Source organism: Astatotilapia calliptera, chromosome 17 (genome assembly GCF_900246225.1).
Source record: "Astatotilapia calliptera chromosome 17, fAstCal1.2, whole genome shotgun sequence".
In the NCBI taxonomy this organism is placed as follows: Eukaryota; Metazoa; Chordata; class Actinopteri; order Cichliformes; family Cichlidae; genus Astatotilapia; species Astatotilapia calliptera.
Genome location: NC_039318.1, coordinates 30,955,723 through 30,982,647, shown reverse-complemented (window position 1 = coordinate 30,982,647; position 26,925 = coordinate 30,955,723). Strand labels below are relative to the sequence as shown.

The following is a 26,925-nucleotide window of genomic DNA, read 5'->3' as shown; positions in this document are numbered from 1 at the left end:
GTTCCAGATATATGGAGCATAAAAGCTGAATGTAGCTTCTCTGTGTTTGGTTCTGACTCTGGGAACTGATAAAAGACCGGATCCAGATGACCTGAGGGATCTGGAAGGTTCATACTGGGTCAGGAGGTCACTGATGTATTTTGGTCCTAAACCATTCAGAGCTTTATAGACCAGCATCAGAACTTTAAAGTCTATCCTCTGACGGACAGGCAGCCAGTGTAAGGACCTCAGAGCTGGACTGATGTGGTCCACTTTTTTGGTCTTAGTGAGGACTCGAGCAGCAGAGTTCTGAATGAGCTGTAGTTGTCTGACTGATTTTTTAGGTAGACCTGTAAAGATGCTGTTACAGTAATCAAGCCTACTAAAGATGAATGCATGGACTAGTTTTTCCAGGTCCTGTTGAGACATCAGATCTTTTATCCTTGATATATTCTTGAGGTGATAGTAAGCTGACTTTGTTATTGTCTTAATGTGTTTTTCTAAGTTTAGGTCTGCATCCATCACTACACCCAGATTTCTCGCCTGGTTTGTGGTTTTTAGATGTATAGATTGAAGTTCTCTGGTGACCTGTAATCGTTTTTCTTTGGCGCCAAAGACTATTACTTCAGTTTTGTTTTTGTTTAGCTGGAGAAAATTGTGGCACAACCAGTCATTAATTTCCTAAATGCATTTACCAAGAGTCTGTACAGGGCCTCGGTCTCTTGGTGACATTGTGATATATATTTGTGTGTCATCTGCATAGCTATGATAGTTTATTTTGTTGTTCTTTATAATCTGTGCCAGTGGGAGCATGTAAATGTTAAACAGAGGGGGTCCCAAGATGGAACCTTGGGGAACTCCACATGTGATACTTGTCTGCTCGGATGTGAAGTTACCTATTGATACAAAGTATTTCCTGTTTTCTAAGTATGTTTTGAACCAGTTTAGTACAGTTCCTGAAAGACCTGCCCAGTTCTCCAGTTGTTTGAGTAATATGTTGTGGTGGTCAACTGTGTCAAATGCTGCACTGAGATCCAGTAAAACTAAGACTGACATTTTTCCACTGTCTGTATTCAGACATATGTCATTAAACACTTTGGTCAGAGCGGTTTCAGTGCTGTGGTTCTGTCTAAAACCTGACTGGAAGGCATCATAGCAGTTATTCTGTTTTAAGAAATAATTGAACTGTTGAGAAACTGCTTTTTCAATGATCTTACTTAAAAGTGGGAGATTTGAGATCGGCCTGTAGTTGTTCATTTGTGTCTTGTCAAGATTGTCCTTTTTCAGTATAGGTTTGATTACAGCAGTTTTTAGTGGTTCCGGAAACACACCTGACATTAAAGAAAAGTTGACGATCTGTAACAGGTCTGACTCGAAAGTCTTTGAGACCTTTTTGAAAAAACTTGTTGGCAGGACATCTAAACAGCAAGAGGAGGAGTTCAGTTGACCTAAGATGTCTTCAGGTCTTTGCTGTTAATAGGGTGAAACTGTTTGATGGTGTTTAAACAGTTTTTCAGTGGACACAGTACATATTCTGGATCTGCTGTTGATGTACCAATTGCTTGTCTAATCTTTTGGATTTTTTCTGTGAAGAATTTGGCAAAGTCATTGCAGGCCATGGTCGAATGAAGTTCAGCTGCTACTGGCACAGGAGGGTTTGTTAGCCTGTCAACTGTAGAAAATAAGACCCAAGCATTATGGCTGTTTTTAGTGATGATGTCAGAGAAGTAGGACCTTCTTGCACTCCTCAGTTGTAAATTATAATTGTGAAGTTTCTCTTTATAGATGTCATAATGAACCTGGAGATTTGTTTTTCTCCATCTGCGCTCAGCTTTCCTACACTCTCTTTGCTCAGGCCCTTGGAGATCAGTAGGTCAAGAGTGTGTCCTCTATTATGTGTGGCCTCTGTTACATGCTGAGTCAGCCCAAAGTTGCCCAGAGTGTTACTCAGGTCTTTAGTCCCTTTGTCCTGAGGGTTGTCGACATGGATGTTAAAATCCCCAACAATAATTACACAGTGGAAATCAACACAGATCACAGACAGCAGTTCACTGAGGTCATTAAAAAAGTCTGTGCAGTATTTGGGAGGCCTGTAAACATTAAGAAACACAACTTTGGATGGGGCCTTCAGCTGTAAAGCCACATATTCAAAAGACTGAAAACTTCCAGGAGATAGCTGCTTACATTGAAATGATTCATTAAATAAGACAGCAACCCCTCCTCCTCTCCTGCTCACCCTGGCCTCACTGATAAAACTGTAGTTAGGAGGGGTCGTCTCGATGAGAACAGCTCCACTGTTACTTTGGTCCAACCAAGTTTCAGTTAAAAACATAAAATCACATCTGTGTTTTGTGATACCTCTGGCCCAAAAAACCTTCATCGCAGAGCTGGCTTTGAGTTTGATGAGTGATGACCAGTGGATAACAGTGATGTGCTTTTAAAAATGACCTGGGGTTTTTTTAGCTTTTCGGTTAGTCTTACTTCTGGTCTTTGTTCTGGTCTTCCCTGTTTGTTTTTGTTAGATTTCGCTCCAATTGTGTGCACCACCTGTTATTTAGCTTCATTTTGCCAGCTTGTCCCGTCACTTCCAAAAGTCAAACATTCCAGCCGTTTTCTTGAGTTCCTGGTGTTTTCTCCTTTTTAAACTTCCTCTTCTTGCGAATGTTTCGAGGACACTGACTAAATGGTCTGTGCTTGACCATGGCCTGTTCTGCATTTCTCTCCATCACACTAAAGGACAACACAAGTATCTAAGGAAAGGGCAAACATGGAAGAAATACTTTAAAAGAATGAATACATAAAATGTACTGTATTAAATCTGATACGTCCAAAGTTCTGTCGCACTGAACCCCACTGACCATTAAAAAAAAAAAAAATTAGAACAGACTTTTCTGAGGGTCATTAAGTGCTTTGTACCGATCTTGTTTCTGATGCTGTGAACATGCTTATTACTTTCTCTTTCTCTCTGACTTGTTGTAGGCTGCCGGGAAGCAGTGCCGGATAAATCAGGAGTGTGAGGACAACAAACTGGAACTAATGAAGCTCACACAAATGATCAGCCATCAGCAGGAGACTCTGCTGGAAATAAACAAGAATCACAAAACTGCCATACAGCGGCGCAACTTCCTGTATGTTCATAGCTTAAAGCTCAAGTAATGGCTACCCGAATGCTTACATATTGACCTAAAGCTCGTATATACTATATGCACTTCTCAAATCTACAGAGGAATCCAGCTCCTGGAACATGAAGAGATTTTGTGTAACTACTATGAGAAGGTGAACATCCAGGAGGCAGCTATCACTAAAAGAAACTCGATTCTGGAGGCCCTGGAGAAGGACATGAGAGACTTGGAGTTAGCGATTAATGAGGAGAAGAGGAAGATAGACCTGAAGAAGAAAGATGTACTCCTCAAGAGGAAACTGGAGGAGGAGATTACAATGCTCCAAATAGAGGTAGAAAAACATTAGATAAACCTACACACTCATCCTCACACAGACGGTTAACAGTCCGTCCACAAAGGAAGCAATTACACCAAACTTGTGGAAATGCATACTAATTACCTGAGAAGTTATAGAGTAGGAGGAAAAATGTGTCTACTTATTGCATGCTTAACAGGTTTTGAGAATGCAAGATTTCTATGAAGATGTAGAAATCCTTCATTAAACTCATTTTTCTTGTGTAAACAGTGCTGACAGTGTTCCGGCAACAGTCTCACAACACCCACTTCTCTTTTCTTACTGTCTTCTTTTATTCCTTATTAACAAGAAATGAAAACTGGAAATGCATCATACTGTACAGTTCAAGACATTTTTGCATTGCCTAATGTTAGAGCCACCCATAAGGCATATACTCTTGAATGAGCACTGCATCCTATAAAATGTCCCTGCGCTTTCCATAGTGGCATTTTGCTAATATAGCCACTAATTGGTGCCTGAGGTGCAATATGCTGCTGCCCACATTTCTCCAACAGTGCAACCATGACTATATCATGAAATGACTTTGCTTCGTGGACTCAAAATCCTCTCTGAATGTAGTTAAACCTGCCAGCTAGCATGAAAAAAAAAAGAGATGCTGTGAAAGTACAGATTTTCCTGAGAATCTTCTGGCACATGTGGTGTCTGTAGGTGTGTTCGCGTTAGCATGCCTGGTCCATCTGCAAACCAGGGACTTTCTTCAACAGCACTTCCATGCGTTGTCCAGCTAGGTGTGTGTGTTCCCATTACTCCTTGTCATAAAAATAATATACGCGATTTATTTTTTATCCGTAGAGGTCTGAGGGAGTGTATGACTGCGGGTGTATGTGAGTTGAATGGTGTCAGATTTTACAGATTATTGCTCAACTTTTACTGTCTCTATCAAGCCAGGGGAACTCCAGCAAGAACAGTTAAGTGCAGTGCTTTAGAATAAAACCCATAGAGCAGTGGAGACACTCAGAACATCACTAATGAGCAGGTCCTTGTTTTGAAACACGTTCAGCATTTTATCTCACAAAGAGACTTCTGAATTACTCTAGTAAACATGCTGTGTGGGAAGGCTTTCGCTTTACTTTAATGACAGGACTCAGTGCTCATTAAAGTGTAAACATTCGTAGTTTGACCATAATCAAGACTGATTATGCTTGAGAGGTGTCTGCTTGGACAAACTAGTGGAAGAAGGCATGCATCTATTCACAATTTAAAACAAAACATTTTGAAATAGCCACACAAGGGATGAAGATTGGGGGGAATTTTCTTCCCTATTGTCAGATGAGAGCCTCATTTTGCTGAGCAGATCTTAATGGAGGGAAATTTTAAGGATGGATACTTGCCAAATAAAGTTCAAGACACACACGGATACTCAGAAAGAAGATAAGTATCTAAAACAAAGGGGAAAAACCCAAACGATAACACTGTGCACACAGAGACGAAGAGAAATTTGAAACAGACACACAAACATGCACCGAGTTCCCCTTCCAGCAGCTACATCATGGGATTGGGTGTGTTACCTCTCTGGATCAGAGTGATTGGCTTACAGTTGCTGCTGGACCAGACGTATGTTATCCGAGTCTTATGCTCTTTTGGATGAACATAACGTTGGATAAGACTTCAGCGTGTGCTGCTCATTTGAAAAACACCCCTCTCCTTTTTGTCCATCTGTTTACTCCTTCTGTTGTTTATGTTTGCTACAGGGAGCCCTGATGATGCCATCTTTTTGCTTTCACTCATGTTTCATTAGTTTCTTTACTCTTTCCCACACTTTGTTTTCAACAAAATTCCTGAATTTTATTGTTTCCACCAGGATTTTTCTTTCACTTGTGTTCACAACTTCAGCCTTTTGTTATGTTCTTCTTCCTCACACAAACTAACTATATATTTGGATATTTTCATCGATGTTAGGTCTCTGACTCTGAGGATTGCAGGGCAGCTTGCCTGGTCTATTTGGGCTAGACTGAAATAGCTCAGCAACAGTTGGACTTATTAAAACTTCATACATATTTTCATGAGGCCCAGAGCACAAATCCTGCTGACTTTACCTTGACCGGTACCATCAGGTTGGCAGTTCTGGTTGTTAGTACAGTTTAATTCTGAACATTGTGTCTAAAACATATCTGACTTTCACTTTTAGCACTTTTAGGACAGGGAAGTTGATCTGGATCTTTTTGTTATTCCACTGCTGTTTCAACATGGTGTTTATCCTATAAATATTCTTGCTGACTGTAAAGCAGTTGCCTAATCAATTACATCATAATTTCCTACAAACTTGAATTCTGAATGTTCTTATTAAACTTGTTGAATTGCAGTTATGCGCTTGGGCTGTTGTCACTGGCATCCTGCTGTTAGAATGCCTGCCTATGAAGGGCTGTTCTGAAAAAAAAAATGATATGCACAGTTTGGAAGTTTTGCTGGAGATGCTATAATCGACCAATAGAGAGGAGATGGTCTGTGCAGACAGACCAACCCTGACCTGACTATCATTCACACTTAAAACCTGTGACCAGCACATTACAGAGCAGGCTTATTTTCACACATTTATTGAGTCAGAACCAAAACTCCAAAAGTTTGCTGCTGATGTTAATAGGTGGAACCAGCTTCCTCTCTCCCTGTCCAAAGATTTGCTAATGTTTGTACAAGAGCGTGACGCCCTGCAGGTGAGCAGAAAACAAAAATCACACCCTGGGTGTATCTAACTGAGAAAACAGGACACTGTCTGCTCATAGGTTAGCATATGTCAATCACAAGGTAGCCACACTGTAATGCATACCCTTCTATCTCATGTATTTTACTTAAAATGGGTCCATCATTTTACAAAACAAACTTTATTGTATCAAATAAGATTTGAAAATAGCAAGTGAGACCAATAAAGTGTTTCCTGAGGTCATTGATATGGTTTAAAAACACACATGCTACTTGATGGCAGATGCAGACACTAATATCCATCTTTCATATACAGTCTATGTTTGATTCCCAAGTTATTGAACAAATACTGTTTCCTTTAGTCTCAGCTGTACTTTTGCTCTTTAGCAAATGTTAACATGTTAACATATTGAAGTAAGATGAGAAACATTGTAGCGTAACACCATTTTAGCAATGTTAATATGAGCATTTTAGCTGAAAGCCTTGCTGTAGCTGAGCACACATCCTCACAAAGCTGCTGCCGTGGCTATAGACTAGCTTTATCACGTTTGAATAGATGTGGTTCTTCTGAAACTTTTAGTATCAACAGTTATCTCCTTAATTAGTTTATCAGTCTATGTTTGTTCCTCTCTCTTGCCATTCAGCCACCCAGTTATTTAATACTTCTCCCTCTCATCTGTGTGTAAACAGCAAATCATTTTCTAAATTACAGTTTTCACTCATACAGCCGTCTAGCTCCCCCGGGTACAAAAAAGTGAATCATGGGGGTCTCTACTTTTGCAGGAGGCTCACCAGCTCAATTCATTCTCCCTGCAAATTCATTCTCTATGCGAATTCAATCTCCATGCAACTGCCTTGCTGTCGATTTATCATATATATTGTGTATTTGTATTCATCTGTGACCAGTTTATCTGTTCATTGCAGACAGACCCCCCCCCCTTTCCTTTGATGGGAAATTTTGACAAAGATAGATTGGGCCATCTGTGAAACTATTGAAGTTCAATATACTCTGAGGCTTCCATTTGCTCTGAGGAATTTTAATTGCAGCAAAATAAACAGAGGTTGGGGTCGGAATCTAAATTTGCTGCTTGTTTATGAGATGCGGGCGCGTCGACGTCTCAAACGCGTACAGGTGCACACGCATCAGTGCGCACACCGAGATCTGCGCAGCGTTTGTGAAATCTAAATGTCGATGAACAAACAGTCACCTAATGACTGGTTACACTTCTGTTATGCACGGTTGCATGAGCAATCCCACAGACATACAAAGACACAGTCAGTTGTGGATTTATAATAGGGTGGAGCTGGTGACAGATAGCACTGTCCCTATAGTGGTGAGTCATATTCTGTCCCTCTTAAATCTTCGTCCAATGTGTCTGGAACCTATTACTACTGGGAAACCCTTAGGCAAAAAAATCGCTTTGACAGTATGTGTGTGGAAGTTCATGTATATTGGATGGCGGGAACAGGTAGAGAGCAAAAGGAGCAAGAAATAACTCTCAACTTTGTACAAGTTCTGAAAAGAAAAGTCATATGATACACAAAGATGAGTTGTGAAGCAAGTACTGAACTACCGTGGCTCAGGGGGTTGGGAAGCGTATCTGTAACTGGAAGGTCGCCGGTTCGATCCCCGGGCTCTCTGTCCTGGTCGTTGTGTCCTTGGGCAAGACACTTTACCCTACCGCCTACTGGTGTTGGCCAGAGGGGCCGATGGCGATATGGCAGCCTCGCCTCTGTCAGTCTGCCCCAGGGCAGCTGTGGCTACAACCGTAGCTTGCCTCCACCAGTGTGTGAATGTGAGAGTGAATGAATAGTGGCATTGTAAAGCGCTTTGGGTGCCTTGAAAAGCGCTATATAAATCCAATCCATTATTATTATTATTAAAATCAAGCAACGACAAGGTATAAATCAAACGGGCACATAAACAGAATAATGTAGTGAGGGTGAATCCACTTTCTGTGAGTGCATAAGTGGAGAGAAGTGTGTTCACGTTAAATCAAACACTCGTGAATGTGAGAGAGGTAAATCACAATCAAGTATTATCAGTTCACGTCAATACCATTGAAATTCATGAGGTAATTAGACTGAAATGCAGCTTTAATGTAACTGCTCCATAACTTAGTTCCTTAGTTTAAAGTGTTTTAACGTCTAGGTCTGGATTTTTAGTCTCTTGATTGTAGTATTACTTCCCAGTACTTATTAGTTTTGATATTTATGTTTCTACTTTTTCATAGCCAGACTGTCCTAGTCCCATGTCTGTTTTGTCCTTGGTGTGTCATATGTGAAGTTCACCTTTCTGTCTGCCATCTGTTTAGTTACTTCCTGTCTTGCTTTGGTGGTCTTTTTACCCTCTGTGCTTTCATCCATCCATCCATCCATTCGCTTCCGCTTATCCTTTTCAGGGGCGTGGGGGGCGCTGGAGCCCATCCCAGCTGTCATAGGGCGAGAGGCAGGGTACACCCTGGACAGGTCGCCAGTCTGTCGCAGGGCCAACACACAGGGACAGACAACCATTCACACTCACATTCATTCGCACATTCACACCTAGTGACAATTTGGATTATCCAATCAACCTATCCCCACAAGCTGCATGTCTTTGGACGGTGGGAGGAAGCCGGAGTACCTGTGCTTTCATGTCTAGCTTAATTCCCTTTGTCTCATCTTCCCTGATTATCTGGGTTCCTTGATGTCCCAGTGTCGTGGCCTTCGCTAAGTTAAGCCAGCTTCCTGTGACTTCCTGTTTCATTGTGATAACTGTTGTCTTCTGTGACTTGTGTTCATGTATGTAGTTTTTGTAGTTTTGCCTCTGTCTCCCATTCTTTGTGCCTCGTTCCCTCTTGCTGTGTGCCCTGTATGTTCCGTGTTTCCCATGTGATTTCTTAGTTAGCAAATTCCTACTGTCTGCCCAGGTTAAGTTCCTTTGTTTTTTTTATCCGCATGAGCCCATCAATAAAGTTGCATTTTGAGTTCAGCGCTGCTTCAGAGTCGTGTATATTTGGTTCTAATCTTGTCAGCCACACAGGAACACATGACACAGCCCCCATGAAATGCCACTCTTGAGAATTGGGATGTAGGTTAAATGTATTTCCGGTACAGCGATACAATAATTCAGCAGTGACATATTTTTGTGGAACCATCACGAAGTTAATTCATGGATCAAACAACAGATTACCAGTCACAGTTTCTCCATCTGTTTTCCAGACACAATGAAAAACCCAAATTCTTTCAGTACAAATTAAATGCTTTTTGCTTCTTTTGTGTCGTTACAATGTTATCAGGTACACGCCACTTTATTTAGTTGGTTTTGCTTGTGGTTAAACTGTGGGGTCATTAATTCTAAATAACCAGTGATTATTTTAAGTTATGTATGGTTTTGCTTCACCCTAGTTGCCTTTCTATAGCCTGAGGTTGTCTGCAGGCCTAACCCATACTTTATAACCATTGGTACATCTCACAGTGGAAAGCTGGGGCTTTTTCGTTGTCAGCCTTCAAGGCTGTGGAATGACTTGCCTGATAAATGCATGCTGGCAGAGTTTGAATCGTCTTGTAAATCTCCTGTCAAAATGTACATCTGGCTTTTATTTCTTCCTTCCTAGTTGCATTATGTGACCTGGTCAATGTGGTGGCTATATTTCTTCATTTTGATTTCATTGTTTAGACATTTCAAAAAAAAAAAAGAGAGAGAGAGAGAGACAAGAAAAAATCTCCTCTATTTGACATTGTTTTTAGTTGTAACTTGTGCTTGGTCCTCATAAATATATAAATTCCTTTGAGCTGCTCTACTCCCATATTTTTCTAATTACCCTTACATCATCGTATTATATTAATATGATTTTAACTTGCTGACCTTTATGCTTTACTGGTCTGTTCCTTTGTCTCTTATCTAATTACAAGGCTTTTTGAAGACCAATTTGTGGACGTTGTATATAAATAAGGTCATTATTTGTTTTTTTTATGGTTACACTTTCAGGATTTCAGTGTAGCATCTATTATGAAGCTTTTTAAGCCATCATGTTAATTTCAACCTGAGCTGAAATTATGTAAATGATATGCTAATGGTAGGCTGCTCGGATGCTGTCATATCTACAATGTTTTACTGCAGTCATGAGCCAAGAAAGCAGCTATTATTTGCGACTGTCAGATGAAGAATACAGAGGCAGGCAAGCAGGCAGAACAGAGACAGATGAATACAAAGGGAGAGACGTACGTCAGTGTGTATACGGCTAGAAGGAAGAGGACGGCTATAAAAATGCTACAAGAGAGGGCACTACAGAGAAAAAAGAAGATTGATTGAAGAGTGGGGAGAGGAGAGGGAGGGTATCAAAGACACACTTTGTGCCATCCATCATGTACTGTTTAAGTGACTTAGGGTGGTTACATATGAGGGTGCAACACAGATTAATCAGTCAAGTCAGAATCGAGTACATATTTGTCGCAGTCGGAATTTGACAACTAAAGAAGTTCATTTAAAGCTCTGAGATTAAAAAAAACATTTCTTGAGTAAAAAACTTTTCTTTCATTCTTTCATTCAGGACATTTTTACAGATTAGCTTGGTTGTTTGCTGTGACTTGTGGTGTATGTGCTGATTTTTTTCAATATTATTGTTGTGATTCCTGGGTTTTGATAGTTAGTTCTTTTCTGTTTACTTTCTTTGTCATTTCTTGTTCTCAGTTATTCTTGACTATTACTTGAAATTTCAATGTTTACTTCAGCCATACATCTTTCCCTGTATCACCAAGTCAGTTCACCATAGTAAATCCAGGTAATGGAAACATATCCTGTGATATGAGCAATGCAAAGTCTCAGATGCAGTGGTGTAAAGCATGGACCTACTATATTAATAAAGTTTAGCCTATTTGAAAGCAGGAAGAAAAACTAGCAAAAATGCTCATTGTGTAAAATAACAGCTGTATCCATTTCACAGCTCCACAACGAGATAATTTGATGTTATTTTTATTATTGATTGTTTTTCCATTAGTCTGTCGTGGTAGCATCCTGCAGACCAGCATGGCTCTCAGTCTGCTGATGGACACTTTCTGTGCTTGCTTGGCCATGGGGTCTCCTGAAGCAGTAGACATCAGAGAGACTGTGGCTTTAGCACTTGTGGAAGCAAAAGCTCAGTTGTGAGAGGACTCCATGGGAGGCCGCAGAAGAGGACTGTCAGCAGGTCTCTATGAAGAAAAGCAGGGCTTTTATGTGTTTATCATGAGTTACTATGGTGATACAGCCAGATAAAAAAGAGCCTTAAAGCTTGGTACAGTTCACTGACTCATTAATATCGCTTTATAATACACCCCTCAGTAATCAGTGTGCATTTAACAACTCTAATTGGACCTCTTGGTGAAATTATTCCCAATAAACACAAAATACTGATTAGTACAAAGACATTGCATCCATGAAACAAAATGCAATAGGCTGTAATAGCATCCAGCTTGCTGACAATGCGAACGCAATACTCTGTATTCTGCCTCTGTAGCCATATAGCTGTTTCTTGATTCTGACTATCTGTGTTTTATAATCCCCCAAGTCTTCTTTTTCACTTCAGTAAAAGTAACTGTTGTTAATTATTTATTAGCTCCAACTCTTAACACGATCAGCTCAGCACTGAGAAAAAGTGCACAGAAACCCCACCACCAATCTAGTGCTTTGTAGACTGTCTCATTGTGGATTCATCTCATGTAAAAAAAAATCAAGCTTAACCCAGCAGTCAGGATCCTGCCAGTGTAGCCATCAACCATTTCCAGTTGTACAAATCCATTCTCTCTTTTTTTGCAGTGGAGTAATTTCAATTAAAGTAAAAGTCGTCCAGCATTTATTAGCTCCAATTCCGACATGATCTGCTGAGCTCAGTTGCAGTTGTTTAAAGCAGACAAAGAACTTGAGCATAATAATACTTCTGAAACGCTATTTGGCATTGGGTACTATGCGGTACTATATACTGCAATTAAGCACTTTATTTTAAGGTTTGTTTGAGAAGCCTGACATCAGAATTGATGGATTTCTAAGTCTTACTTCAGCTCGTATTCCCTCTAGACGATTTGGTGACCTTCATTTGCATGTCGAGCAGGGAACAGAATCAGATTTGTTGCTTAATTTCAGCTTTCAGATGATGTAATCACGTATTCAACTCCTCATACCACGAACAGGCTTTTGTTGTCAAAGTCATATTCTCTGTGAGAAGTGCACATATCCCGGGTCCCTCTTGGTCAGCCCCAGTTCCTGTTTCTCAGCATCTCTTGTCTTTTTAATTCTGCCTTTCTTGTCTGCTTTCACATCCTATCGCATCTCCTTTTTCTGACTCTGGCCTTTCTTTTGCTCCTTCTCACTTTATCTTCCTCTGTCTGTCAGCCTTTTATCACTTTCTCCAAGTACATTTCCTCCACTCTTATCTCTGTCTTTGCTTTTCAGTAACTTTAACCCAGCTCACACCTTGGCTTATCACATGACAGCTTTAATACTAAGTTAAAACCTGACTCATATGACAGTAGGCTTTTTAATAGGCTGATCACCCATGTCTGTTTTAATCAGGCTCGCTGCCCAACTATAGGAGAGAGGCTTCATTAATCCCATCTATGAAGGACGGAATCATCACGTTGTTCCGGACTGTCTTTCTTCGCTCACATTAGATGCAGGCGCATCAACCTACACTGCTGCATATATCCACACACAAACACACACACCTGTATACTCAGTATGGTTGAATGGACTGAAGCTGATGTTTCATAAGGCAGGTCATGTCAGGTCAGACCGCCTCTGTACTTTATTCCACGTGTTCTTTTTCTCTCTTCAACTCTTCTCTCTTTACTTCGCACTGTATAATCAATCACTTCTTCTTCTTTTATATTTGCTTCAGTGTCCCCAGGCATCTATTAATATTTCTCATGTATTTTCCTTTTTCTGTCTTCTATCAACTGATCGCAGTTTTTTTTTTTTTTCATTGTTCCTATTTTCTGCTTACATTCATTTTATGTTGCCTGTCATGGCTCCTTGATCAGCTGAGATTCATATTTTTATTTATTTATATATATATATCTTACCTTTATCTTGCTTTGGATTTATATTAACTTCACTGTTACGATACTACAGCTTTCTTAAATGCCCATTTCCATCTCTAGCCCCCGCTGAGGTTAGGTGGGCACCTGAGTTACTATTTATCTTTGTCTTCATAATCAGAACAGCCTTTTTCTCATGAAGTTGACTGACCAGTCGTAGGTTTGAGGTAACATTGTGTCTTTATGATTTTGTTTGGTTCCTGGCTTGATCCCTCTTTATGTGGAGTTTGCATGTTTTCTCTGTACCTGCGTGTGTTTCCTCCGGGTCCTCTGGACTATGGATGTAAGATGCATAAAGTGCTATGGCATTCATGTAAAATGCTTTGAGTGCTCAGTAACAAGTGCGTAATATTTTCTCCTGAATTCAGTCTGGTTTATTTGGTATTTTCCTAAACTTTCCACTGTAATTTTTAATTCTTGTTAGCCTTTTTCTCCCTACCAGACTTTATGACATTGCTGCATTTCATGGTGCATTTCCAGTCCTGCATGTTACTGGAATAGCGTTAAACCAGTGGCACTGTGTGTCCATGTGGACTAGACCAGAAAAGCAAAGCAGGCACCCATTCATTATTCTTAGACAGGTCAAAACTTTAATTAATGTTCTATATGTTAATTTTCTGTCATTCATTTAAGCACTTTGTAGGTCATGTGCACTTCTTTTTTTTTTTACTCTGGCAAACCTCTAACTCCGTCTCCACTCGCTAATTGCAGCTGTTTCAGAATGAGCATTAGCTAAAGGCATTGATCGAACATGCCTGCCCTGCCCCTTCACTTAACTTTAACGCCTTGTCATCCTGTCTGCTTCTGAGCCTTTTGCCTCATCTTCTTAGTGTGTTTTTTTCCTTTTGTGTGTATCCTTGCCTCCCCTTTTATTTCTGCTGTCTTTGGGGATGTCAGAAAATAAAAACTAAATTAAAAAAACAGGCCCTTGGAGGGATGTTGTAGCTTTTTAAACTGTGGTTTCTCTTATCACAGTTTGCCACTGGCTTGTCATGTAGCAGGAAGTAGCTTCCATGTAGGCACTATGTTTAGCAAAAAAAAGCCCTTAAATCCCCAGTGCAACGAGTACCTTCCATCCATGGAGAACAAAGCACTCAGACACACACAGACTAATTCTAGATCCTTACTTTGTATTTTCCAGTTATTTACCTTTGGAAATTACTAGATACAAGTGACAATAGCTTATTGACTTCTGCCACAGTCAATTTGTTGTCTGTTTTCGTCTGTAATTCTCTTATTTTCTGTCTCTCAGCTGTCAGAAGCCAGGGACAAGACACTTGAGGGTGTGAAGCGAAAAGTTGATTACAAAGAGCTAAAGGGCAAAGACCTATCAACGGCAGAACTGGCCAAGAAAATTGAACAGGTACGCGACACTTTTAAAACACTACTTTGTTGCAAACGTTTTCAAAGGGAATACAAAAAAGGTGTGTCTCCGCTCTGTCTCTGCACTGTAGCTTGAGGTGAATCTAGCTGAGCGCGAGAGGCAGTTGCTGGAAAAAGAACTCCTGGTGGACCAGGTGACCCGGCTCTCAAAGCCACTCAGCGAGCAAGCTGACAACTGCCAAGAGGACAGACTCTCACTGGCAAAGAAGGTAGACTCTTGTATATACATAGAGAAGAAGCTCTGCTCATATAGACACACATAGGGTGATACAGAGACAAACACACACACTCCCACACAATACAATATACTCTCAGATACAGAGAAACATATTATTCACCCGTTATCTGCAGCGTGGTCTTTTATCTCTCTCTTTGTCTCCCTCACAAACACACTGACGCATTGTTTGAGGAGCATGTGCAGCCCATGTGAGGAGCGTGCAGAGTGAGCATTTGGGAGTTCACTGAGCATTACAGTTTCTTTACACTCCCACTTGCTCTTCTTTTCCTCTTCGGCTATAAATACCCTCATCAAAAGCTAGTGGAACAAGCTTCATAGCCCATAATCATTTGTAGAAATAAGTCCCAGTAGCACTGAAAGGAATTTAATTTGAAATGAAGAAAATCTTGAGCTCAAATGTCCTCACACGGTAGACAGGCAACTACTCTAGTTGCAGTTTACATCCTTGCTTGAAGACCTTAAGGGGATCTATTAGGCGGAGCACAGAGATTAGTGTCATTCATTCAGCATTCATCCAAATGTGAAATAAGGTCAACGGTCCTGGGTGGTTTTGCAGAACATCATAGTGTCACATTGTAGTTAACCTAAAAGACCATCTCTTCATCATTTGTCATCTCCTCAGACAGTGCTGTTAAATTTTGTTGAAACCAGTCTATTAATTCTTAAGTGAAGGACACGTGATATTTGACCACCAACTTCTCATCAGTTCATCCTCGAGTCAAACTAACTAGATTTAATGAAATTCCCTCCAGGTGTACTGGGATGTTGCGTTCCCAAGAACGTGAGAGTAAAATTCCTTTGCTAAGTAAACGTTAACATGAGAAAATCTTGGGGTGTCATGTATAACTGTATGGCATGCAAGGCAGGACCCAAACGCAGGACTTTGAGTAGCTCCTTTGCTGTGACTACTTAAACATAAGAGCACTAAAAAAGGAAAACTCAGAAACAAGAAACTAGGAACAAAAAACTAGAAATAAACAACTAGACATTTACCACTAAGAGTTAACAAGGGAAATGAGGGAAACATGGAAACACACAGCAAACGGGGACGGCATGGCAATGATCAGAGCAAAACCACTGAAGCAAGGAGCACAAGAGTCCAAAACAAAGACCTAGCAGTTCAGAAGGCAGAAGGTGTGCTTTGCAGCAGAGATGGCCCATTACAGGCCCGCTACCTGGCCAATAGCGCAGACGAAGGAGCTCTGCAGGATGACCTTGTGGTCCAGAAACTTAGAAACACTGGGTCACAGACCCAGTACGATGACATGGGGATTTCTAATTGGTGATGTTTGAAAGTTAAAGAGGAAATTCATGAGGTCTCAGTGACCCTGTTGTTTGATCAACAATGAAAATCAGTTTTAGTTTAAACTGGTTTACTTGGATCTCTGAGAATAGGACAAATGATCTGAAAACATTATCCCAGAGGCAGGACACAGTACACTAGACCTGTACACTACATTACACTCTCTGATTAGCTTGACACTGAACATTTATGAAGAATGATCTACTCTGTGCCTCTGTCTGTGTTCTCTGCTTCCAGCTGAATGAGCTCCGAACTAACATAATCAACACCAACCACCGTATGATGGCCATTTCTGCAGAACTTTCCATGAAGCAAGCTGCTGCTTTATCTCTACAACAACAGATCAAAGAGAAGGAGCTACAGGTCAGGGGGGGACACATGTAGCCACAACAAAGGGATCCAGAAATCTACACCGAGCTCTTGGATGCGCAACTCCACAGTTGCACATCCAACTGGTTTTCCCATTATTTTTATTTCTACTCACTGATCACGATCGAAGGGAGCACTGGCTCATCGTATCCAGTCTCAAAACAACTCAAGATTTCATAACTAGACCTTACTCATGGGTGACAATGTCCATCTTTTATTAGGAATCTGTGGAATCAACATCTAGCAGTTCAATATTTACAGAATTTATGTATGCTTTAAACTATGGCTTTATAGTATGTTGGTTTATATAATTGCTTGGCTAACAAAAGGTTGACGGTTCAATTCCAACTAAACATTACAAATTTTGGGAGGTATATTATTGCAGGTGCCTGGTTTGAAACTGCCAAATCAAATCAACTGAATCAGACAGAACATAAAAGTTTATTGTCTATAGCCTTATCTTGCCTATGTCCTTAGAATAACCTTACGTCTTTGTAACTGAACCTCATAGATGACCAGGTTGCTCTTCTGAAAAGAATCTATGAGAAAAATATTTAGCAGGAAGAAAATGCCTGAATAGATGGACGTATTTACACATTTGAAATGTGTAAATACACCTGGTGAGCCACTTTAATTATTATTTCATTCCCTTTCAGCAATTATTCATATTTTAGACCAAAGAAGGAGGTTTTCAATCAGGCTAACTGCAAGCTAAGTACTAACAAGTAGCAGCTAGCATTACAGTGTATTCTGTAACTATAGCAACCAAAGAGGCTTATTACATTCATTTTTACACTTCCATTAAGGGTAAGTAATGTGTATGTAGTGGCTCTGACTAACAGTAGCTTGATTATTGGTTTATTTATGAACTGCTGCTGTTGGTCATAATTTGGCTAAATCAGTCTCTACATGTTCACCAGGTAGAGGTTAGTGTGAGTTCAACAAATGTAGAACAAAAAGCTAAAAAAGTGAGAATACTACAGAAAGCATACTCTTTTTTTATAGTAAATATTTGATCACATTATACATAAGGTTGCTGCGATAGCCATCAGGACATTGTGGACTGCTACTTTGAAACCTCAACTTGACCATTTGATCATCAACATCTTGTCTACTCTAATGTATCTATTTTAGTAAAAATGGTAGCGCGGTTTACAAAATGAGCAACATGTCGTATAAAATAGGAATTGAAATTTGAAACGGAGTCCATAAATTATTTAAGAAAGTGTTTATTGAGGTCTTACTAATGAGTGAAGACAGTGTGTACTGAAGATGGAAGGACTCCTTTGAGGAGCTCCTAATTGAGGAAAATGTGAGAGAACGGACAAATTGGAGGAAAGTTTGTGAATCAGGAAATGCAGAGGATTAGTAAGGATGAAATAAGGGCAGCTATGAAGAGGATGAAGAGTCCTGATAACCTACCTGTGGAGGTGAGGAGTGGACTTTCTGCCCAGATTGTTCAACACGATCCTGGAGCGTGAGAGGATGCCTGGGGATGTGTACTGGTACCGCTTTTCAAGAACAAGGGTGATGTGCAGAGGCGTAGTAACTAAAGAGTGTAGTCACTAATGAGCTGCCAGGCAGAAGGAGGACGACTGCAGAGACGATTCATGGGTGTAGTGAAGGAGGACACGCAGAGGGTGGGTGTGACAGAGAAGAATGCTAGAGATAGGGTGAGATATATAGAGATGATCTACCGTGTGACCGCTAAAGGAAGCAGCCGAAGTCGGAAGCCATTTACTGAGATCATAGATCGCTTCAGGGTCATTTTCTTACAAATTTCATGAGAACTGGACTTTTTTTGGGGGGGGGGGGACGACTACAAGAGTCACTCCCTGCTGGCAATTAGAATGCAAGTTTAAGGCACTTCTTCACAGGCTTTACTTTTCATACATGCTTTAGTGACTCAGCAATCAGTCCATTATCATAATTAGTATAATTTTTGAGCTTAAGTATGAAAATAATGAGGCACCATCGCGTTATTCAACCAAGAAATGCTGAAAATCAGAAACTGGTCTCAACAGAAACCCCACTGCTGTGTTTCTCAGTAAAAAATAAATAAATAAACAGGTAAAAATGACTGGATTTCCCTCATGCCTTCTATATATTTCAGGAGATTTGTGTTAATAACCTGAAGAATCCCTGCAGTTGTCTGCCTGCAGTGCACCGCAGACACAGCTAGAAGCAGAAAATGCCAAGGCTTAATTTTGCCTGGATTCTGACACTAATACAACCATCTGTTTTTGGGTGCAGCTTAAATTGAATCAGGCCAGGAGAGTGCAGAGTGGACAAAGTGAAAGGAATACAAAGTGAATGTTCCTTCCATTTGTCCTGTGTTTCCAGATGGACAAGAGCCAGCGGCGGCTGGAGCAGGGCCTGTCACCATACCCTGAGAAAGAGGAGGAGTGGAGGAAGATGCTCCAGGACAAGAAGAGGAGACAGAGGGACAAAGAGGAGAAAGAGAGGGTAAAGAAACACACAAGACTCACAAAGATCACTGGTCAGAAATTGATTAGAGCACTGAGGGACAAGAAAAGAAGATAGAGTGGCAAAGAGAAGAGTGCAGCAGGGACACATTGCAGGGGCAGGAGTCGATTAAGACTCTCCAGAGCAAAAAGGCTGTGAGTGAAAGCGTGAGCGAGAGCTACCCACGCACAGACTCGAACTAGAATCTGCAAAAAAACAGGAAATGACAGGCTGAACGGGCGACAAACAAAACTAGCGGCTGTCTACACAAAGAAGGAGCACATACACAGATCAGCTCTGTCTGAAACCAGTCCAGCTGCCTGCAGCCATTTGTTTTCTCCCCTTTTTATTATAGCTACTGATCAAAAAGGACACCACAGTAAATTGCAAGCACATAGCCAAAACAAGTAACAGCAAGGAACCTGCAGATGTGGAAATATTAGTGTATCTGAAGAATTTTGGAGGGGTGTCATTGTTAGTTTTGCATTTTAAACTTCTTAAAATGTCTGCAGATATTTCTTCTTGTTTATTTTGTGGCAGTTTCTGATATGTTTTTCGCGGTCAGAGCCATTATTTCTCGCTTTGCGTGCCCTCCTCAGATCACACGCCAGCGGATAAACTTTATGCATGAGAAAATCGCCATCTCTTTGAAGTGTCCGTGAGATTTAGGCACAGTTAATTTGCATGCTGTGGTGTGGTGAAAGTCAAAGAGAGGACTGGAGTGTCGTGAGGATGCGTGTTCACTTGAACTTGATTTTTTTTTTCTCTTTTTTTCTCAGCAGGAGCTCGCCATCGTTACAAATATATCCATCAGCCACAATAGGATCAAATCAATTTTGTCAGCCTCTTAACAGTTTCAGTGACTTCATCCTGGTGCTAGTTTTTAACACAGTATGCAAAAAACTTTTAAGGTCATGTGTCATTAACTCGAGCCGGAGGCTGTTGAATATTAACAGTACAGGCAAACAGCCTGGGTCTGTCCCAGGGAGTTATCTGAGGCTCACTAATAACACATTAACTCTTGTTGTTTAATCTGTACACAGACCCATATATAAAATTGAACTTTTTTGTGCTTTTTTCTGTTTAGCTAATAAGGTCACAGTAACAAGAAAACAGTAAGTAGCTGTGTGGTGATAAACAGTCACAGCATGCACCGTAAATCCTCCCCCCTCACAAAAAAAAAGCGAAATAAATCTGTCCAAGTGTCCTTGAGCGAAGCAGCAGACCCCCAAAAGCTCGTGATATGTAAAATGTAAGCAGCTTTAAAGGAAATAGCTCCAAATATATGCACAAGCATTTGCACAATTTGTTGTTTTACCAATCTGCATTTACTCATAGAAGTACTATGGGGTGAACACAGTACTATACCTAAACTAAGCCAACTCTCATTTCTTTATGTTTTGTTGGGAAAATGGGAAAAAGGTGCAGCGATTTATTAAAAAGTGTCTGAACCCTCTTAGGCAGCTTGCTTGTCTTTTCTTTAAGTAGTCTTCAGGAATAGTTCTCCAGGCTTCTTGAAGGACATTCGGGGCTATGTTTAGGTAATGAGGTAATGTTGATGTCCGGGCTCTGCGGATGCCAATGCATGACTGATAGTGTTTTTATGTAGGTATGTATCCAGTGTGTTTCCAATCATTTTCAAAATGGAAAAATGAAACTAGCTAATCAGATGCTCTCCAGATCATATTGCATGGTGAATCACAGTATGACTGTACTGATCTGCTTTCACCTGATTTCACCAAGACTCCCAACGCCACTGGCTGAAATGCAGCCCCAAACCATAACAGAGCCTCCGCTGTGCTTTACAGATGACCTCTCGCCTGCCCTTCTCCAAACACACTGGGGATTTAAACAGGTTTTGGCATAACTTTGAAAGTGTGGAGAACTGTTACTTAAGACTGCTTTAAAAAGAAAAAGTTACAAGAAAAAATGCAAAGAAATGATGATTGGCTCAAGACTGTGGAAGAAAAAATGCTGCTTTGATAAGGGTGTTTGATAAGAAGTAAGGGTGGCATATTTTTATAGGAAGGTAGGTAAACTGGTCTAAATTCCTCACTGCTCTCCACACATCAGTGCTCCAAGATGCAGCTATTCCTTTTTCTTTTTATTATACCTACTGTTATAAATATGATTAAAGGAGAGGTAAAGAAAGTTGTTAATAGCTTGTATATCAAAGTGACTTCCCCTAAATCCATGGTTTGGTTCACACACTGTGTGCCAGGGTGCACAGATTGCCTCATGTCAGCTGTAGTATCTGATTTAAGATGAAATTGAGCAGACCAAAATGACTGTACTTTAGTCAGCACGACCACCTTTATACTCAAACAGGCAGGCCTTGCTTTGTTCTTTTCAGTTACACAACATTCCTTTTGGTTTTCATCATTTGAGGAAAAGTTCACAGGAACGTGCACTCAGTGATCCAGCGGAGGCTGTCAACCTCATTAATAACCAGAAATGTGGATCGTTTTTTTCTTGATATTTTTTTTGTTTAAAAAATTGAATAAATCATAATATAATGAGTAAAATTAAAAAAAAATTGTAATAATTGCAAGTGCTGCTGTTCTCAGGATTTAATCCAAAATATGAAATTCTGCACACGTCGTGTTTGTTTTCAATCACTGGAGGTATAATATGAAGAAAAACAGGAGGAAAAAAACACAAATTAAACTTTTAATCAGCTTTTTTGTCCCAAGCTCATGCACTCGACTGTTCATCTTTGCTTTTGCATTCATGCTGAGATATTAAAAAAAAATGCAGAACTGATTATTCCATTTACTTGATTAAAATTCAGGATAATCTGAAATTGAAGTATTTACTCCAAGGTCAAGCAATCTTACATCAAATATTAAAACTGCTTCTGGTACATTCTTGCGTGTGTGTGTGTGTGCAGCTTGCTGAGAAGGAGTGGAGGCAGTTACCTAATGGCGAGTACACCACAGCCGAAGCACGTCCCAACGCGTACATCCCGCTGAACGCTCAGCTGCCTCTGCCCAAACCCTACGGAGCCCAGGCCCCCTTCAAACCCTCCCAACCAGGGACCAACATGAGACACTTTCGCAAACCTGAGCTCAAATCCATAGAAATATAGAAGACATGTCTGTGGACAAGGACGACATATTGAACCATATGACTGTTCTGTTTTTATTGGCGTACTTCAGGCACACACACACTAAAGGAACATGTGTTTCATTGATTTGTGTTATTTATTTCCACACTCCTTCCTGCTCTCACTAACATGTGCATGTCTGTGTGCTGGCTGCTCTGAGCTTGTTCTTGTGGCCTGCATCTGGTTGTAATTTTGGTTCCCTTACTGGCATTTGATTGTTTACAGTAAAGCTAAAAAGTAAAAGAGAGTGGAAGGGAGGACAAGGAGACTCAGTAATGTATTTCTGTATTCTTTTCTCCACCTAGCAAAAGCATCATCACACTTTTACCACCTTTCTCTAGAAGATAAATTCATTTCTCAGGGCCACTGGAATATTTCTACATATTCTTCACTCTTGTTGTTTCATCCCTCATGCTTGTAATCTCCGAATAAATTGCAATGGGTTTAAGCTCTATGCAAGGCTGGGAGTGTCTCCTTTAATGCCTGAAATGATAAATGTAAATACGGTGAGGAAGCTCAAACACTGAAAGAGCATAGAGAATGACAAAGAGAGGGGAGAATTTAAATGAAGGGGGAAGGCAGCAGAGGAGAGTCAAAGGGATAAGAGAGGGGGATCTAAATTGGGTGTAGAGTTCAGAGTTGGTGACTAGTGATCGAAAACATAGTCAACTGCCTTTGAAACTAAAAAGTTACCAGAAGCTTTTTTCGATCTTTGAGATTAAAGCAGTTCTGGTATTAGCTTGTTTTGCAGATTCTAAGCATGTGACTGCCCTGAAAGGGTCTAAATTGGTTGCGGGTGCCAGACGGATGGTCTGAGTATTTCAGAAACTGCTGATCTTCTGGGATTTACCCACACAAGCCATCTCCAGGGTTTACAGACAGTTGTCCAAAAATGGGCAAAATGCCTTGTTGATGCTGGAGGTCAGAGTAAAAATGGACAGATTGGTGTGCAGAAGAGCATCTTGTAGCAGCAGAAGACCGCACTGGGCGCCACTCCTGTCAGCTAAGAAGAGCTACTCATGGGCTCACCAAAATTGTAAATAAAAGGCTGTTAAAAAAAATAGGACACTTGGGATCCTTAGAACAAACTGAGCACTGTTTATTTGCCTCAGCCTACCTGAGTACCACTGCTGGAACGCTTCTTCCAGTTGCTCTCTTTAGGGGTCAGCAAAGAGGATCGTCTACATCAGCGATCCCCAACCTTTTTTGTGCCACGGACCGGTTTATGTTCAACAATGTTTTTACGGACCGGCCTTTAAGGTGTCATGGATAAATACAACAAAATAAAACCAGTAACAGAAGCAAAAAAAGAAGATTTATTCATAACACATGGGAAAAGACCCAGGGAAACCAAGTTAACGAAAAACAATTTAAAAAAATAACGATAAAAACCCTGAAAACCATAAATTTCACACCCGAGCCTCAACTCTCGCCGCCCAGTACCAGATGACTCATGGACCAGTCCATGGCCCGGCGGCTGGGGACTGCTGATCTCCCTAGCATCCTCCTGTGTCACACCAACCCTCCGCATGCCCTCCTTCACGACGTCCCATGAATTTTTTTCCTCCTGCCTGGAAGCTCTATCTTCAACATACTTTGCCCAATATATCTACTCTCCCCTCCAAATCATCTCAACCTTGCCTTTCTGGCTTTGTCCTCAAAGCGTTCAATATGAGCTGTCCTTCTGATGCACTCATTTCTAATCTTGTCCACTGTGGTCACTACCTGTAAAAATCTTAGCATCTTCTTACACCTCCAGCTTGTCAGCACCACCCTCTCAAAACTATACATTACAGCAGGTCTCACAACCATCTTGCAGACCTTCCCTTTCGCTTCATCTCCTCTCCCGCTGTCACACCTTTTTCCACCCATTCCCCCTGCCTGCACTCTCTTCTTCAGCTCTCTTTTGGATTCTCCGTTGCTTTTGATGTTTGACACCAGGTATTTCAACTTCCCTGCTTTCACTACTTCTCCTCCTCAAATCTTCACTGTTACACCAGTGTCCCTCTCAGTCACACACGTACTGTATACAGACTTTCATTCCTCATCTCTCCAGTTCATGCCTCCACCTGTCCAGTGTCTTTTCCACCTGTTCCCTACTGTCAGTATAAAAGCTTAAAAAAATGCTAAACAAGTGGTTTTGAGGAACTTGAACTCATTTGACAGGAAATGAATGGCATAAACCAGCTTTGCGCAACACTCTGCGTGAGTCAACTTCCGAAGGAGGTGACCTGCTGGTGTGATGTGTGTGTGATCATCCATCGCACGCTGACGCTGAGGGCTGTCAGATTAACTTAGCCCCAAACTGTTAGCTGACTACATAACACTGACTGCATAACAGAGTGCGATAGGGGCAATCAGGTGAGGAGTGATCACATTTAAAAGAGGAAATGCCCACAGGAGAAAGGACTGAAGGTGAAGCAGCAAAAGTGATGAAGCTGAAAGCTGCTAATAAAACATTGTGGGTTATGTAACGAAAAAGGGGGGGAAAAAGCTTGATGGGTGTGTTCCTGATTAAATGTGAGTCAGCGCGTGTGATGACTGACGCTGAGATTATTTCCTGACTTTACTGGAGGTCTGCTGAGCCTGTCCAAAACACTCAGATATTCTCGAGAATCAGAGCTCACTTCCACAGAGCCTTTCACGCTACAAATTATGTCACTGAAAGCAGACGTCTTTTCCTAATTTATCCCCGCGCTCCAAAAGTGCTAAGTTCATCCTGTCATCAAAATTCATTGGGAAGCAGTGCGCAGATCGCCTACCTCAAAGCTTGTGTCTCTGCCATGTTCTTTAAAAGTGAGGCAAAAAAAAGACACCATTTAAAAAAGACAAAACATTTATTTACATTTCGTTGTAAACATGAGCGATTGAGAGATCCCTTTTTCCAGAGCACTGGTTTTGCAATCAAAGCACAACATGTAAATAATCTGTGGAATTCAGTGCTGGATGATGCGCAGGGTGCAAACATCCAGGCACTGAAAGGATTAGGAACATTTACAGCACGATTTTTCAAAGCACACGTCTGAACATGTGTGTGGAGGCAGACTCTTACTGCCTGTTATGGAGTGATTTTGTGTAAAGGTGCCTATGTTCTCTTTATTTTGGTTTGGTAACAGGAGCTATTAAGTGTTACAAACAATGAACATATAGATATGTAGTTGTGGTGTCAGAGAGACAAATCATTCTGCATAAATCAGCATTAAAGGGGACCTATTATGCTAATTTCCAGCCTCATATTTTATATTATATTCTTGAATTTGGGATGAGTCACAGTTCTGAACAATAATAATTCCTTATAAGAAGCTCTTTCGATTGGCTGCTCCATGTACACAAAAGGTTTGAACAGCAGATGGTTGGGGCTAAACCTATGTTCGCAAACTACTCTGATGGCTGAGTTCTAGTGATCTTTAATAATGTATACTTTGTTGATCCCCGTGGGGAAATTCCTTTCTGCATTTAACCCATTCGCTCAGTGAAGCAATGGGCAGCCATTGGGCGCCCGGGGAGCAGTGTGTAGGGACGGTAACTTGCTCAGGGGCCACCACTCTACCTACTGAGCTATCCCTGCCCCACAGGGCAGAAAGCGGGAAGTCCTGGTGTGGGGCCAGAGGCTCTCATAAAGGGGATCAGTGGGGGCCCAGTCTCTTTGAAGTGATTGGGCTGTGCATGGTAATAGTGGAGCTTACATGATGGTGACAGCAGAGGGCGCTTCCCATAGGGAGGATACTGAATGATGCTTGAAGGAGAACTGCATTTATACAAAGAATAGCCAATCACAGTGCTTAAAAAGTTCTGTTAATTTTCTTTTGTAAGTTGTATTTGAAATTCTGAATTTGAACTTGGAAACTGTCTGAGTTTTTGGCGCTTACAGAGAACTTGCACATATGCTGACTTAATCATTCGAAACTCCAGCCATGTTTGATGTGAGCATCCACCACTGTAACAGCACATGCATGACAGACAATAAGGGAAAGCATAATAGGTCCACTTTAAAACCAGAGCAACTGACCACATCAAACCACAACCATCAAAGCTTTTGTCAGCATATAATCAAGTTGATGGGGTGCAGCAGCATTACAGGAAGCCCGGCAAGTTAAACAAGTGATTTATAATTACCATTCACAGCATTTGACATCAATGTTCATAAATTCTATGAAAGCAAGAAGAGAAGCTGAGGAGACGATGCAAATAACTGCCTGCAGTTTTCGATTTCAAAAAAAAAAAAGTTTCCCAAAGTTTAATTAAACCGTAAGTGAAGGTATGCCCATGTTGGTTACTGTATTCTAATTTCTGCTGTTGCCAACAATTTGTTTGGTTTGCGTAAAGCTGCAGCTGTTCCTCGCACATCGCAACCCATCTCAGCTCTTTCCTGAAAAGCAGGTGGGAAAACTGGGGTGATGACTCTGCCTCCTATTCTGAGCATCTCCATCCATCTACCCCTCCGTCCCACCCTAATTCATCATCGCACAGTGAGAACTTGTTTATGTCTACGCCTCTGCCTTTCAATCCCGCCGCTCATTTTTCATCTCTCGCCCTCCCTCCTTCCATCATCCATCCATCCGTTACTTGTCCTCGAGGCCCCTTCGATGATGACTGGTCTCTCAAACACATTTTCCTCCCCATCTCTTTCCCTCTCAATCCATCCGCCCCGCGTCCCTCTCCACCTCTGCGCGTTTATCATTTTCTCTCGAAGCCCAGCAGAATTAGCGTCTGTTTCAGAGCCGTCTCCTCCACAAACCTGGCGTCCACGTTCTCCTGCTCCTCGAAGGGGTTCGGACCTGCTCGGAGTCAGAAAGAGACAGATTCTTATAGAAAACAGAACAGCAGACTTTGTGGTACAGAGTTGCTTTCTGGCCAGGCATGCACGCACACATGCACACACATTCTGTCTTAATCCTCGAAAGGCCTCTATCT

General features: G+C 41.1%; 2 protein-coding genes across 5 annotated transcripts in view; one reads left to right on the top strand and one right to left on the bottom strand.

Moving 5' to 3' along the window:
- ccdc146 (coiled-coil domain containing 146) overlaps positions 1–22,536 on the top strand; it is a 63,583-nt gene extending 41,047 nt beyond the window's left edge. For both annotated transcript variants that reach the window (XM_026146909.1, XM_026146911.1), the window contains exons 17-23: positions 2,959–3,107; positions 3,204–3,432; positions 14,399–14,509; positions 14,601–14,738; positions 16,308–16,433; positions 18,783–18,905; positions 21,796–22,536. In XM_026146909.1, the coding sequence (XP_026002694.1) occupies positions 2,959–3,107; positions 3,204–3,432; positions 14,399–14,509; positions 14,601–14,738; positions 16,308–16,433; positions 18,783–18,905; positions 21,796–21,993 (1,074 nt within the window). In that variant the 3' untranslated portion in view covers positions 21,994–22,536. The remainder of the gene's footprint in view (positions 1–2,958; positions 3,108–3,203; positions 3,433–14,398; positions 14,510–14,600; positions 14,739–16,307; positions 16,434–18,782; positions 18,906–21,795) is intronic.
- Positions 22,537–25,532: 2,996 nt separating this feature from the next.
- The window catches only part of gsap (gamma-secretase activating protein), a 63,816-nt gene continuing 62,423 nt past the window's right edge, over positions 25,533–26,925 (bottom strand). For all 3 annotated transcript variants that reach the window (XM_026146149.1, XM_026146147.1, XM_026146148.1), the window contains one exon: positions 25,533–26,789. In XM_026146149.1, coding sequence (XP_026001934.1) covers positions 26,689–26,789 — 101 coding nt within the window. In that variant the 3' untranslated portion in view covers positions 25,533–26,688. The remainder of the gene's footprint in view (positions 26,790–26,925) is intronic.